The sequence below is a fragment of the Dermacentor andersoni genome, chromosome 7 (assembly GCF_023375885.2).
Source record: "Dermacentor andersoni chromosome 7, qqDerAnde1_hic_scaffold, whole genome shotgun sequence".
Taxonomy (NCBI): domain Eukaryota; kingdom Metazoa; phylum Arthropoda; class Arachnida; order Ixodida; family Ixodidae; genus Dermacentor; species Dermacentor andersoni.
In genome coordinates, this window is record NC_092820.1 from 136007735 (window position 1) to 136024564 (window position 16830).

Genomic DNA, 16830 nt, shown 5'->3' on the forward strand with positions numbered 1-16830 from the left:
AATGATGTCCCTAAAAAAGAAAGAATGAACCGGAAAAAACAACGAATATTTTGGTCAGTCTAGCTGTCACTAATTGGAAATTCATCCATTTTCTTTTTCTTTCTTCCTTTGTTTTTGCACTCAGGGTTCGTGCCATAAATTAATTGGCCCTAAACTTGGTCGTACGTCGACATCAGGAAACAAAGACAAGCAAAGGCAAGCGTAACTTTCACGAGGACGACAGTAAAGAAAAAAAAAAGAAAGGACGAAAGACACCGAGGGACGAGAGCAAGCGACAGAGTCAGACCCACACATTCCCCATGCGACAGCCAAACAGCCAATGTACGGCCAAGAAAAACCCGAAAGCAACGACGCCAACCAACTCGACGCAAATAATTCTACAGCGCCACACTGGAACCTCGCGCAAACAACTCTGTTGACCTGGCACGCTTGATATGGTCTCAAGGCACGAGCGTGCCTCGACGTTGGGCCAGTTCTACACCGTGCCAGGCATTGCCAGACGATTAAAGACAGGTTTCTTCCCAGTTGTAGCCTAAGAAAGGGGAAAAAACAGCTGATATCGATAAGAAACACGCGTCCTTGACTGAGGCCGAGATATACCGAGAGCGTGTCCATAAAACGAGGACGTCTGCATCGCCGGTTATTCAAGTCACGATCGGCATTACGGAGAACCGCCGACGACGCCAAGTCTCCATGCATGCAACCTCAAGACGCGCGTGTGACACTGTGACCAAAGATACGCTTCCGCTGTTGCCGATGACAGGACAGGACCCAGATGTCAGAACCGTAGAGCTGCAAGCAGACTAGCTATCGGCGACACCCCGTGTATAATACCGAAGGACGTTTTCATTTCAGTAGTTCGATTTCTCCAGTGGCAGGATCCGCCGCGTTAGCTCAGTGGTTATGGCGCTGCGCTGCTGAACCCGACGAGGTCGCGGGTTCGATTGTCGACCGCAACGAACGCATTCCGATTGGGAATGGAATGCAACAAAACACGCTCGTTTACTGCTCTTTGACTGCATGTCAATGAGCACCAGATGGTCAAAATTAACCCAGATGCCTCTACTGAGAAGCTACGGGGTCTTTCATGTAGCAAACACTGCAGCTTTATACTCCATCATGTATCAACGAGCCCAAGTTAGCATTCTGTTGCAGTTCGAACGTTAAACTCATAATTATGTTCCCTAATGGCAGGATTTACAGATCCCGTCATGCATGCAACAGCGCACTGACCAAGAGACCAAGACACGCATTCCAAGAACGCATGCGCATAGACGAGGCAAGTTATTGGCCTAGTTGATCGGCACAGCGATCCGCCAGCAGTATGTGTCGTCGACGTTACCAATAGACGCATTCATTGCGGTGATCTGTGTAGCAACAACCGATAATCATCAGACACAGTAGACAGCAGCTCTGCTCTAGAAGACGGCATTACTCCAAGAAGATGATTAACGCAGAGGTAATCAAGAAAAGGAAATGGGCATTGGCAGGACACGTAATGAGGAGGGAAGATAACCGATGGTCATTAAGAGTTACGGAATGGATTCCAAGGGAAGGAAAGCGTAGCAGAGGGTGGCAGAAAGTTAGGTGGGCGGATGAGATTAAGAAGTTTGCAGGGACAACATGGCCACAATTAGTACATGACCGGGGTAGTTGGAGAAGTATGGGAGAGGCCTTTGCCCTGCAGTGGGCATAACCAGGCTGATGATGATGATGATGAAGTACATATACCATCGCAATGACCGAGGACGACACACCTTCCAAAAACGCATAAGCTGAGGCGATGCAAGTTAACTGCCCACGTTGAGATCCAGGCATCAATCCGCAAGCAGGAGTTGTCGACAACGCTACCACCATACGCACTCGTCACCGCGATCCATGAAAGACACCGCAAGTGATATAAGTCAAAGACACCAAACCGCCCGAGCTCCCTCAAATCCAGACATCGTTCCATCTGTCAGTACTCGTCGTCGGCAAACTCTACCAGAAGACGCATCCACTGCCATGCTCAACAACAACCGGCGATAGCAGGCAACTTCAAGTTACGACAGAGGATGGCACTCCTAGAAGGACGGCCGGGACATATCCGAAGACATCCAAGGGGGGGCAGCGATTCGAACCCTCACCTGTGGCGTTGTCGGTGCCGTCATCCTGCTCGAGCGCGTGACAGAAGGCCGCGACGGCCAAGCCTGCGGCAACGAGGGCCCACCACCGCGGAGCGTACGAAGCACTTGCGCGACACATCCTCGGTGCGAAACGAACGGATCACGAATGCAGCGTGCGGGGTGCTCTCGGCGCGTCTCTTTCTCCCTTCGCCGCTGGCGCTGCTGCGCCGGTCGGCCGCAAGGCCGCGCTCTCGGTAGCGCTCACTCCTTGCGCCAAAACCCGTTTCCCGATTGGGCCTGTCCCTGTCACGGACACGCTTTCGCCCCGTCGTGGAAGGGGATGGGGTGGCGCCGACAGATGGAACCGTTCCGGATGCCACCGGCGTCGCGAAAAAAGGGGTACGCAGAACGGACGACGCGGAAGCAATGTCGGTGGGAACGAAGAGAGCGGTACCTTTTCTGTTGAAATGAGCACTGCCAGTACAGGGTACGATATTGAGAATGGACATTGTAACGTGGAAATGCTTAAACAAAGGCCGAACTCCATGCCGCGTGAAGGAAAAGTAGGATAGCTAGATCGATGAATTGCGCTAGGGGGGATCAGGTTGGAAGCACGTGCTTGCTGCTACTACATTTCACTTGTATATGGGCTAAGGCGATATGAATGAGGAAAATTACTCGAAAAAGGAAGTGCTGATTAAGGTGGGGGAATAATGAGAAAATAACCGAATGATGGATGACGTGACGTCCCACAAGCGCGAGGTTGAAAAGAAAAAAGAATAGAACTAGCTTTTCTTCACTTTCATCTCAGGCCATGGAGAGTACATTCGTGCAGAAAGCAATTAAACTTCTTTGGAATAAACGAAAGATCAGCATATTAATTAGATAATTATTAATTGCATTCCGCAGCTACCAGAACTGAGAGCTGTCTCCAGCGTACAAAAACGCTTTAGCTATGCGCTTTCCGTTAATTTTCCCCGACTTAATTCGCAGTTCGGAAGTATCGAGTTCAGTATATCAAAAAATAATACGTTGGCTTATGCGGAGTTAATATACACCGTAGGCCTAAGGGCGATGAACAGCAGGGACATAGGGTTGACAGAACTTTTGTGGTTCAAGTCCAAGGTTCGAATCCACGTCCGCGTGAACCCAGAGAAGCAACTGCCAGGTGTACGAGCTGACCAGCCGACTTTACAAGATATTATATAAGGAAACCTCATTTTTCTTATTTTTCTCTTTCAATATGCACATATCCAAAGTACAAGACTTGTCCAGGTTACAAATCATTAACGTCGAAAACTGAGAAAGCCGGTAGGTGTCGACACTGTGTTTTGTGCGCAGTTTGCAGAAAAGAACAGCGTGTATCCTGCGCCTTCTATAAAGGGCCCCTCACCAGGCCCCATAGCAAATTTTGGTTATACGCTGGAATTTGTTACGTGTCCTCTAGAAGGCGTTCTGCTGCAACAATATTTCAAGTCGACTCATTAATAGACGAGATAGCAATATTTCAGTGCCGCGAACCCATGATTTCAGCAGGCGAGCTCCTCTGCAAAGCGAGACACTCTCTCCACTCGCCCCGTCTAGCCTCCGCAAGCGAAGTTCCTTCCCTGCGTTCTCCCATACCGGTCCTCGAGAATCGCTGGACGCATACGTCATGGGCCCCGCCTTCATCTTTTTTTCTGCTCGCTTTTTTCTCGGCGCTGCGCGCTTCCGCTGACGGCGTTGCGTGCAGGCTGTTGCGATTGTCTCGTTTCGCGCAGCGCACGATTTTGCGCGCTGTGCACAAGGACACATGACTAGCGGTATAATCCAGTGCTATACGAATACTGAGGCAGAACAAGCGGATCACAGAGCATGATCACGCACGGGAACACGGTAGAAAATGTCATAGTCTCGGTACCTGCGCATGTGACTGCACGACCGTGGGAACAAGCAGACGAAGTGGAAGTACATCTCTCTTGCTTCGGTGCGAAGTAAAAAAAAAAACACGCCGACATTCCGTTTGTGTTTTATCATTTCTCTATATTTCTCTAAACTTCAATTCGTCAGTTCAAGCAACAGATTGCACAAATAACAGATGTTGCCTTGAATAATTCTTGAAGTCACGTGTCACCACGAGCGACGTCACACTGCGGACACGAGTACGTAGGCGCAGGGACACGAGTACGTCACCGTCCGGCTTGGAGCGCGGTCGCCCCAAGGGAAAGAAACACGGCGTTCGCGTTGAAATTTTATACCTTTCCGCGGCGCGTAGCGATGTAATGTTCTGCAAACACGATCGTTAGCGCGCATTGTGTGCTCTGCGCTTGTCGACTCCATATGGCCAGACCTGCTGAGGGTCCCTTTAATGCTTCTCCTCGTTTTACTGAGACAAAAATAAATATGGAAATTACATTTTCGGCTTTGAACGCAATACAAACCGCAATATTAACAAGTTACACAGTCAAGTCTTTACCCGCTTAATTCCTTCTCCACAGTCAGGTAAAGTGTATTAGATTTCCGCGGTTTTGCCATTCGACCCTGTGCACGTATACTGAAGCACGGGTTGTCACAAAACAGATATTTGAAACAATGTAAATAAGCGACAAGAAGAGTGTTTTTTAGGCAATGGGAGCTGGCGCTTGTCACGCAGTATACAAGTGTGAAGAGGTTCTTTCAATTAATGCTAGCTGAGGCATTGCCTCAGCGCATGAAGTGATGAAGTCGTTCGTTATTACACTGCAAGCCATTCATTAAAGAGCATCCTGCACAGAGGTAAACAGAAACTCTACAAACTAATCACACACACACGCGCGCGCGCACGCACGCACGCACACGCACACACACACACACACACAATGAATTAAGTCTCCAAAGAAAGTGTCAAAGTCAGAAAGAGCCTACGGTTTCGTGGTTTTCAGTGGAGTTGGGAGATGAACACGAGGTGACGAGGGAGGCAGCCCTCGGAGCATAGAAGCGGTGCTGAAGAAAGCCACTGTTGAAGAAAAACCCTGGTCACCCTCAGGCGAACACCTGAAATCCAGTGATGCAGGGTTACGTCCAAGGCAGGTGGCCTTGGCACGGCAAAGGTCTCGACACCGAACACCAAGTCACATGGCTTCACCTCTGCTCCCGGTGCATGGACTTCATTTTTCCGACGTCGCTTGGCATCTTCCTGCGTGCGATCATGAGAACGTGGCTCGTGAAAACGCGGTGACACGCCCCAGGAAGGTCGCCCTGGTCCAGTAGAAGGCATGAAGAACGGGCCTGACGCCCGACGACTTCATTTCTGCGCCTAAAGCACGGACGAACTCCTTCGTCCATGCAGGCTTGTTGTTGATGATGATGATGATGATGATGATGATGATGAAGCCTCAATCAACGGCACAAACCCACTATGGGGGATAGGCCACGAATCGGGTGGTAATATGATTGAATAAATAAAAGAAATTGGTTAATAAATAACTAACGCAAAAAAGTAAAATAAATGTATAATCCAAGGTGAAAAATAAACTGTGAATACATGAGTACAAGTAGTGGTTAATACTACAGTAAGCCTTGCGCTGATAGGAATACTAAAAAAAAAGAGAATAAAAAGAAGCGTATACTTAAACTTGAGTGGGGTAAATTTTGAATACTAAACTAGCAAGATTTAAGCTGTGAATTTGTGATTTTACTTGTTAAAGTTTCTAAACTGAAGTAGAAGTAAGTCAATTGTGGAAACTAAAGACTATTAACAAGGCATTCTTTCTGTGCCACATAGAAAATTATAAATGGCTATTGTTCCACGTATCCCCGACTCCTTCTTCTCTCTCCTCGCTTGTTGTTGGTCCTGTTCGAATTATTTCTTCGGCGCGCTCGTGCCACCGCTGCAGCGTCTCATCGTCGCCTTCGCATGGCTGACCCACTCCGATCACGGCACTCGCGCACTTGACACATCGCAACAAGTAACGATTTTTTGCGTGAACGAAAAAAAATTTGCCGCGGCTGAACGCGGTTAAAACAAGTTTGTCGAGGTAGATAGCGATCTAAAAAAAAGGAAAGACGCTTGACTCTGCAAACCGTGAGGGAGCACGGCGAAGCGTCGTCAGGGGAGAGGGAGTGGGAAGTGAAAGATGATAGAGAAAGAGGGAAGATGTGGCCTAATAGGTAGACTCCAGTATGCGCGATAGCATGGTTTTGCTCGCTTTGGAAAAGGGCACAGACGCTGCTCGGCGCCGTCAGCAACTGCCGACTCTACAATTGCACCGCAAGAGAACACACAGACTTTGCTCGGCGCTGCAGCAGCAACGAGCGAATTAACCTTCATGCTGCGTCTCGCTTCAACGCGAACTAAGCGTCGAAAGCGCAGCGCATACAAAGCTATACGCACTCGGCGCACTTTGTACACATCGCAGATCGCTTTCAAGAGATGGGCACCCACGCGGCGTATGCAGCAAACGCCGGTAGTGGCAGTCCAAGTCCCAGTTTGACCTTGGATGAGCTTGAAGATCAGATGTACGGAACCAGACGTTTTCTGGCTGTGTACCCGGAGTAGTAGAGCTGTAGTTCTAAAAAAGCAACCACGTAAATACAGAAATCTGCGAGCCATTGAAAGCAACGACAGGACCCTGCGTCCCCTACGTCTCTTTGTCTGTCCTGTCTGCCGCGCGTGCGCGCGTGTGTTTGTGTGTGTCAAAGCTAAGTACGTTATTAGAACAGTCGATGTACCACAACAAACTTAGAATCTAGCGCGGCTTCACGGTCTAATTACATCTCACAGCTTATATGTAAATCACGTGGTCCAAGTCACGTGGCTGACTTGCAGGGAAGTTAGGCACTCTTTATCAGAATTTCTGAATCACCTCGGGACTTCGCATGTTTGTGGACCTTGCGTGCTTGTGAGTTCAGTTTTCTTTTCTCTCTCTTCCTCTCCAAACGTATCTAAAGCCGCATGCCCCCTCCTCCCCCTCTCTCCCAAGCCAAGCTAGGTAAAGCCCAGGAGGCTACATACTTAAACTTCTGGAGTGGCAGTGCCTCTCCAAAACTGAAGCAGATCGCCACCATCTTGATAAAAGCAACAGATCCGAACCGCCGTAGCGGCCATGGCAGAACTCAGTCTGTGTTTATCGAGCTTATTGATTGTGCGCTATTGTAACCGTGTTTAACTGATTGTAGCACGCTTTCTGAGGAATTTGCAACACCTGAATAGGTCATGGCTGTACAACTTGCGTAAAGATGGCGCCGCCTATAACGTATCACTCGGCACCCTTTGCTCACGACCGGCTGCATGTCGGGCGTATACGCTCGCTTCACTTGGGAACCAGTGGCCTACAGTGATACAACCTGCAGTGGGCCTCTTTGAAATCACCCGGAGGCGACACAAAAGCATGAAATGCAGTTTATCTACACGTCCACAGCCACACGATAGCGCTCACAAAAGAGAGAACGATGGTTGCGTTGCATAGTCAGACGCTCGAGTTCGGAAAGTGGATTTGATCTTTCATACAAGGAGGCCGGAAACCTTTCGCGTAAATTAGAGGTCAAACAGTGGTAAACATTCATTACGCAGTCACGTAACACGGGCCTAATTTGTACGGAGAGACCATTGGCAATTTAGCAAAGCGAGGAAGTACGATTGGCGAAATGTAACGCAGATATGTTTTCTCGAAGCCTGCAGGCAACAAGTCGAACAAACGAAAAGGGCTTCAACGCCGTCAGCAAACAGCGACCATAACTCATCTGTTTATTTTTCATCATCATCATCAGCAGCAGCAGCAGCCTGGTTACGCCCACTGCAGGGCAAAGGCCTCTCCCATACTTCTCCAACTACCCCGATCAGGTAGTAATTGTGGCCATGTCGTCCCTGCAAACTTCTTAATCTCATCCGCCCACCTAACTTTCTGCCGCCCACTGCTACGCTTGCCTTCCCTTGGAATCCAGTCCGTAACCCTTAATGACCATCGGTTATCTTCCCTCCTCATTAAATGTCCTGTCCATGCCCATTTCTTTTTATTGATTTCAACTAAGATGTCATTAACTCGCGTTTGTTCCCTCACCCAATCTGCTCTTTTCTTATCGCTTAACGTTACACCCATCATTCTTCCTTCCATAGCTCGTTGCGTCGTCCTCAATTTAAGTAGAACCCTTTTCGTAAGCCTCTAGGTTTCTGCCCCGTACGTGAGTACTGGTGAGACACAGCTGTTATGCACTTTTCTCTTGAGGGATAATTGCAACCTGCTGTTCATGATCTGAGAATGCCTGCCAAACGCACCCCAGCCCATTCTTATTCTTATGATTATTTCAGTCTCATGATCCGGATCTGCAGTCACTACCTGTCCTAAGTAGATGCATTCCCTTACCACTTCCAGTGCCTCGCTACCTATCGTAAACTGCTGTTCTCTTCCGAGACTGTTAAACATTACTTTAGTTTTCGGCAGATTAATTTTTAGACCCACCCTTCTGCTTTGGCTCTCCAGATCAGTGAGCATGCATTGCAATTGGTCCCCTGAGTTACTAAGCAAGGCAATATCACCAGCGAATCGCAAATTACTAAGGTATTCTTCATTAACTCTTATCCCCAATTTTTTCCAATCCAGGTCTCTGAATACCTCCTGTAAACACGCTGTGAATAGCATTGGAGAGATCGTATCTCCCTGCCTGACTCATTTCTTTATTGGGATTTTGTTTCTTTCTTTATGGAGGACTACGGTGGCTGTGGAGCCGCTATAGATATCTTTCAGTTTTTTACATACGGCTTGTCTACACCCTGATTCCGTAATGCCTCCAGGACTGCTGAGGTTTCGACTGAATCAAACGCTTTCTCGTAATAAATCAAAGCTACATATAAGGGTTGGTTATATTCCGCACATTTCTCTATCACCTGATTGATAGTGTGAGTGTGGTCTATTGTTGAGTTGCCTTTACGGAATCCTGTCTGGTCCTTTGGTTGACAGAAGTCTAAGGTGTTCCTGATTCTATTTGCGATCACCTTAGTAAATAAATACTTTCTAGGCAACGGACAGTAGGCTGATCGGTCTGTTTATTTTTACCTCAATAAAGAAAGGGGGAAGGCGTATACGTTGTGGTGTCTGGCTGCGCTTGCGATGATCGACCACAACATTGACCAAGGGCACGTCCCAGCTAGCTTCCCTCTCTCATTGCATTTCCCTCTGCCTCCACGGTCCGTGTTTTCGTCCTCTGCGCGTGCCGGCAATTTGCCTCAACGGGCGCCAACCCGAGCGCTTGCCGCCTATTCGCTTCGGTTAAGCGAGTTTAGCCATAAGCGAGCGATTTCCGCAGAAGGTCATCGCCGCCGAACGCAAAAGGAGGCCGAATAACCTTTCGTAGCAGCACAAAGGCACACAGCACGTCAGCAGGGGCGCATTAAAAAACAGACCCGGCATATACCTGACACTTTCACAAGATGAAAAAAAAAAAATTATAAGCTGTAATCTGAGCGACGACTAATATCATTTCGTCTGGCAACATTCGGTGGCGTCCACGCAAGGGTTGAACCAACTCTTCAATCACTTAGCGTACCGATTGGCCCAACCCTGACCATAATTCACCTGCAGTAGATTCGTCGTAATCTCTCTTTGTTACATGACGCAGTCGTAGAGTAAGATACTTCTGTTCCGGGCAAATCTACGGCAATGAGCGTGATATACGGCTATAAGATGAATAACATTACAAAATTAAGCTGCAATTTATTGGAGGACATTCTTGGCTTCAATTGATGTTTCTCAAGGGCATTATAGAAAGCAAGCTTTTCATAAGGCGCAATATAATATCACCTCAGAAAATGAGTTGAGCGTACATGATGAGAATCTACTGAGCATTTTTTAAAAAGAACTTTTCGTTTTTTTATTGCCATACATGGATGTGTGAGCATGTACAAGGAGCAGGTCCCATAGCACGTGGCTATAAAGGGAGCTTCTGTTACTGAGTGCAAGAACTTGATGAAAGTACACGGCAGCTGTTTGTATTTTATTGATATTGTATGGTCGAATGTTGAAATTTGTTAAATATACTAGCAATCGGGGCACTAGCTGCAAATCAAGAAACTAAACTTAAATTTAAAGAATTGCGCGTGATAAATTCGCCGACGATTACGACACTCCCTAATGCGAATTTTTAGCGCAGCTGTTTAGGTGTTTTGAATTCGCGATCTATTGTTGCAAAAAATGTCATTCTGAACTACGGGGTTCTCTTGGCGGCGGCGCTTAGCCTCTGCAAGGGCAGCTCACTTAGCAGCAGCTGCAGACGAAGCATTTAAACCGGTTTCGTCGCTCATTGTTCAGGAAGAAAGTATAAGAAAGCGTGAACACGGCCACGCTTGGCTCGCGCGAAGCGAATTCTCTAGCCGCGGCGGCGCAGGCGAAGTGATGCAAGCGCAGTGGGTCCGAGGCCCAGGGCAGCGCTTTGTTTCCACGCGCTCGCCTCATGCCTGGTCGCCGCCGTTGAGCACATCTCGTGCGGCACTCGTCTTTCCTCCTCACCCTTTCGCCATCCTCTCCTCCTCCGCTTTCCCCTCGCGCTCTCTTCGCTCTCGCCGTCTTTCATCCCATGCTGCGCTCCGCGTTCGCTCTTTTCGTCCTTCGCTGTGCCCGTTCGCTCGGTTACGCCGAGGACGCCGGGATGCCGACGCTCAACGCTGGAACGGGTGCCTAAAAGAGCTGCGCTCTAAAGTGTGCGAATCCCAGGCGCTGTGGGAATCGGCCGGTTTAAGCGAAAGGGCTTTCACTGGCGCTTGCGAAGAACGTCGCTTCTGTTTAGCGACCACAAGTTTTTGCTGGAGACCGCCTCGCTCAACATAAACTTGTGGCGCGCGATCGCGCGCGTGCCACACGTGATGACGAAGGAATGACGGTGATAGAACGACCACAACTGCGTAAATATGATTGTGTGACGACGACGCAAGGACGAGGGTGAAGTGACAACGATGGCACGACGACAATGGCATGATCGCACTGGAATCACTACGAAACAAATGGTGACGCTGCAACGACCACGAGGGCATGATGACAACTGCATGACGATGATGGTGTGACGAGGCCGTGACGACAACGAGACGCCGGTGCTGGAATAGTTAAAACGGTACGACTACGACGGTGTGAGGAACGCAATGACGCAGCTAGAATGACGACGTTGGCATGACGACACTGTATTAACGATGCTAAAAGGATTACAATGGGATGACGAAGTTCAAAGCACCACGACGGCATAGCGACACGGCGTGACGACGACGGTATGACGACAAAGGCATAACGACAGTGGGATGACGTCACTGGAATCACTCCGACATAATGACGACGACGTAACTACCCCGACGGCAAGATAGCGATTTGGTGACGTCGACGCAATGACGGAAATGACGCGGACGTCGACAAAATGACGACGGTGGACTGATGACGACGGAATCACGATAACGGTATGACGACTACGGCTGGGAGGTGGCGACGTGATGACGACGATACGAGAACACAGTTACAGCGACTGAGTGAAGATGGCGGTACGATGAAGTTGACATGACAGCGAAGGAAGTATCACAATGGCATGAAGGTGATGACATGACGACATGACAACGACGGCGTGCTGGTGTTGGAGCTCCCGTCCGCGCTCACGTGCATCACCTAGCGCCGCAGGCCGCCTCGTATCGCATGTTTATATTGGCTGCGTACTAAAGCAGCAGGGCAGAAATGACAAGGGTGCCACAAGAAACGTAAAAAAAAAAGACAGGCACCACGAGTGCTGAACAAGCAAACATGCGAGCAAACATCTGGTTTTCTTGCTCGCACTATATCCGGTACCGGTCAATCTTGCAAGACTGTGGCCAGCAAGGATGACAATGGTACAACGACGACGGATGGACGACGATATTACTTCAGTATCACTCACACATTCGGCGAGAGGCACTCGCCAAGAGAAACAGCAGCAGCAGGAAAATGAGGAGGAGGAGGAGGAGGAGGAGGAGGAGGAGGAGGAGGAGGAGGAGGTCGCAGGAAGAGGCAAATAAAGCGTCGCTTTCTTTGTCGTTACCGCCAGCCCACTTGCTAGACTAGCCCTTAAATCAGCGCCCCGCACGTCAGGTAGCAGGCAAACACGGAGGGTGTTTGAAGATCGCTCGAGAGTTGCGTACTAAAGCGGAGAGAAAGAAAAGAGAAAGAAAAGCGGTGAGGAGGCGCGTTACCGCTAAAGAAGGCAGGAAGATGCATTGAATGAAGAATGTTCGCGGAGGTCTGCATCAGCAAGAGAACGCGAGCCCGTCGGCGCGGGGTCATTTCTGCGGAAGACGTGCACCCTGCGTGACGTCACGTAAGGGCGCGCCTGCAGACTGAAGCGAAACGTTGACCGAAATGTAGTTTCGCTTTCCGGAAAGAGTCACGGACTCGCCCGCGGGTAAGTTCGGATACGGCCTGGGTGTTACTTGTTTGCCAGATATTGGTTCCAAAGGCCGTTCCAAAGTGCTTTCTTTTTTTTTTTCCCCGAGCGTGAAAGAAACCCGCAAAATTGCCGCGCGACTGGCCGCTCGAGGCGCTTTGCGTGTATTCGCGGGTTTCTTTCACGCCCTGAATATGTAGCACATATTGAGCAACAGAAAGCTGTATCGGGAGTTCTTCCTGTTGCTCTGCAAGTTTCTCCTTGACACTTTTCATCTAATTACAATATTTGAGAAGTTGAATAATTAATTAGGACTAAATATGTCATTACGTAGAAAGAAAAAAGATAGAATCTGAGTATATCTGCAAGCGACGGCAAACAACATTACCTCGGTTCTGTCCAGCTACGTCGCATTCTCATGTTTTTTTTTTTTTTTAACTCTGGATGAAGTTAGCTGGGACACCCTGTGTATATACCTCTGCCTACACCGGTTTCCCACACGCATTCGCTTTTCTCCACTTCGACACTCCCAATGCTAACGCATTAAAAACAACTCAAGCGTAAGAATAGCGCTTCAACACGCGTCTTTGCGTAGCCAACAGGAGCCCGTAGCTTCGGCGCAGGGCGCTGGATGGGAAGTGTTTCGCGAATACGACACCGGCGACCGTCGCTGTAGCCCCGCGGCGCACCGCAGTGCCAGCGAGAACACGTGAACGCGCGCGACTCGCGTGAATCACGCCGCCGACGACTACATGCACCGGCGACGGCTTTCCCCCCCTCCCCTCACACTCACGCCGCTTCCTCGTCGCGCAAACTAGCGGGGAGGGCAGCGGTATACGCGCCGTCGATGGCAGCGACGTACGTCAGCACCAACACGCACTCGCGCGTGCATGCGTGCTTTCCGCGCTAAGGTCAACACACGCCGACCGCGCTGCAGAACCACCCGCACGCCTGCACTCCTCTTCCAGTGCGCCTACATACCTTGGCGCTGGCCGCGATCGAGCGACGCGCTCGGTCGCATGTGTACAGTCTCGAGAAACTCGTGTGGGCATACAACGAACTCGGTTCTTTTTTTTTAAAGCGAATTCTTCGCCTACGCTGCCGGCCTTTCGCATGTAGCTTGCTGGGACGCACGGAATTTTAACCGACGAAGTGTGCCGGTTAGCACACTTCTGTTCTTCTGCTTCACTTAAATAATATGTCGCGACACTGAACCTGTGAATAAAATACTTCGGCTCATGTGTGTATATCTCTTAAGTACGCACACTTCTTAGCGGAATAGCGCGTGACATTAATTCAGTGGCTTCTTTGATTTCCTCAAATTTCTTATATTTGTGCGTGTCCCCCCTCCGTTCTTCGACAACATGTAGAATTGGAATGATCCACGGGGACCCACGGGGTGCGGAAGCCTTAAAGCGTGTTTAAATATGTGTCGTATTTCTCTGCGCACATACATCTGGCGATGTTCCTTCAACAAGCACCACCATCGCGTTCGTCCTGGCTTTGTCATCGTTGCGTCGACGTCCAACAGGTGCGCCTCCGCCTGAATTCGCACTTGCATTTCGGCGTAGCTATATAGCGAGCGGTGCTTGTGCACAAACGTAAACATTGCGTTATACATTTAAAACAGTAACCTGCTAGGTGCACACACACACACACACACACACACACACATATATATATATATATATATATATATATATATACGTTGCATCATATGCTTTTTTTTCATTATAGATTTTTACTTACCAAAACCACTTTCTGATGAGGCACGCCGTAGTGGAGGACTCCGAAAATTTTGACCACCTGGGGTTCTTCAACGCGCACCTAAATCTAAGTACACGGGTGTTTTCGCATTTCGCCTCCATCGAAATGCGGCCGCCATGGCCGGGATTCGATCCCGCGACCTCGTGCTCAGCAGCCCAACACCATAGCCACTGGGCAAGCACGGCGGGTTACACGTTGCATAGGACGACAATACAAGGACAATTGTATATACGCATCGCATTCGGTTTTGTTGCATACACTCGACCACTGTCACCGAAGCTTATGTTCGTTCACTCAGATTCCAACACGTGTGCATTGGTACTGAATATCAAAGCGAAGCTTTCTTTGCATGGTGTGGTCGCACACCGCCGAGCTCGACCGTGGAGGCCGCGCACGCTATTTCTGTTTAGGAGGCGGATGCTGCGCCTACCTGCTCGCGCTTCGCGTCGTTTTGTTTTTCCTTGCGACCTGTGACATCATCGCGCCTGGGCGGCAGCAACTCATCCGCCGCCGACGCGAGCTTGCCGGCGACGCAAGGTCGGTCCGTGTTCGCGGACACGCCCGACATTTTCTCTCTCCTTTCGTTGATCCGTTTTAAGCGCGCAGGCATTATTCTTTGGCGAGTATACCCCCCGGAGAAACCGTGTGCGTCCCGTCGCGCCTTGTAACTGGGAAATAAGTGCGTAATTCGCCAAGGCGTTTAATTTTTATCATACTGTAGCTGTAGCTGTAGATGAGCTTTATAATTGATAAAAAGAAACTGGTCACGCCAAGGCGTAAGCATACTTTGGCGAGTACACCGAGGAAACCGTGTGCGTGCCGTCACGCCTTGTAACGGGGAAATAAGTGCGTAATTACTCAAGTTAAGCCATTTATTCGTTATAATACTCCAGCTGTAGATGATTGGTAGCTTTAGGATCGATCAAAAGAAACTGGTCACGCCAAGGCGTAAGTATAGTTTGGCGATGTACACCGAAGAAACCGCGTCTGTCCCGCCGTCGCGCCTTGTAACTGGGAAATAAGCGCGCGATTCGTCAAGTTAAGACGTTTAATCATTCAAATACTGTAGCTGTAGCTGATTGGTAGCTTTAGAATTCATAAAAAATGCACTGGTCGTGCCAAGACGTAAGCATTATTTGGCGACTCTACCCTGCGGAAACCCCACGTCCGTCCCGTCACGCCTTGCAACTGGAATATAAATGCGTAATTCGTCTAATTAAGACATTTAATTGTTATAATACTGTAGCTGTAGATGATTGGTTACTTTAGAATTGATAAAGAATGTACTGGTCAAGCCAATGCGTAAGCATACCTTGCCGAGTACACCGAAGAAACCGTCTCTGTCCCGTAGCGCCTTGTAACTGGAAAGCAAATGCGTAATTGGTGAAGTTAAGGCGTTTATTCATTTATTTATTTTTATTTATTTATTAAGAAATCCTGTTAACCCTCTCTTGAGGGTCATTACAGAATAGTTATAACAGCGTAATTGTAGTTGATTGGTAACTTTGGAATCAATTTTAAAAAGCTCGCTTCGATATGGTCATTTGATACAATAAAAATTATGAAATATTACTCGCAAAAATCATAGTCAGCAGAAGGAAGAGCGAGAACAGCGACATGAACAAGTAGATAATCAGTAGCTAGAAGAGGAAAGGAGGTGCTGAGAAGCGGATCGGAAACGACGTTATAGGGCGATGCTCGATAAAAATAATAATAAAAGAAGCTGGTCACGTCGCCGTTGCCTCGACTTAGTCATTTGATGCAATCAAAAATAATTTTGGATGATAAAAATAATATAAAATGAAGCAGCTACTCAGCCTCCAGAGAAGAAATGCAGGTTGTCTCATTCAGAATAAATCATTGCACCGGACGCAGCAAAATATTATAATCCCCGGTAATGTATGGATTGAAAGTGTGGTTGGAACGTTATGATGTGGTCTCAGCAGGATACTTGCTTAGCCCGTAAGCCACAAAAAGAAATGCTTTAGAAATTGTGAGGATTTCTACTAATGCGTAAGCATTCTTTGGCTCCGGAAAAAGTGATGAGTAGACAAGCATACGTTAACAACCTAAATGAGAAAAAGCGAAGTAACTGCCGAGCGAAAAATGCTTACGCATTAGTAGACAATTCTCAGAATTTCTGTTAAATATTTAGAGCCCAGCTCTTTGTAGCCCGTTCCTGCAGCGAGCGTCAGCGGCGTAGGCGTAAAACAGAGCGAAAGAGTGCCGCGAAGAATGAAAGCGAACGCTGGGCGCAGCGGTAGACGAAAGAAAGGCCGTAGTGGAGAGAGGAGGAGGAAAGAGCAGGAGGAGTTTGCAGCAGAACCATGAGGCGGAAATCGGCGGAGGAGCGGAGGGAAGACGGTCTGCGCATGCGCTGAGTTGCCGGCGGGCACGGCATCCGCAGCCGCGTAGACGATCTCATATGCGCTGCGGGGGAGGGGGAGGCAGGCAGGTTGCTGTGAGGTGGGGAGGGCTACGCTCGTCCACAGCGTCTGCTGCTGAGGTCAGTACGCGGTAGTAGCGTGTGCGGCGGGAATCACTGCTACTACAAGAAGCGAGGACGAGCGGCTACGAGTAAGGCTCGATGTGACCTTCGCTTGGGTGTTGTCGCCGC

At 49.0% G+C, this 16830-nt stretch overlaps 1 protein-coding gene across 1 annotated transcript in view; it reads right to left on the reverse strand.

Moving 5' to 3' along the window:
* Positions 1–2315, reverse strand: part of LOC126534614 (uncharacterized) — a 28399-nt gene extending 26084 nt beyond the window's left edge. The window contains exon 1 of the mRNA XM_050181886.3: positions 2127–2315. Coding sequence (XP_050037843.1) covers positions 2127–2244 — 118 coding nt within the window. The 5' untranslated portion in view covers positions 2245–2315. The remainder of the gene's footprint in view (positions 1–2126) is intronic.
* Between the last annotated feature and the right edge of the window lie 14515 nt (positions 2316–16830).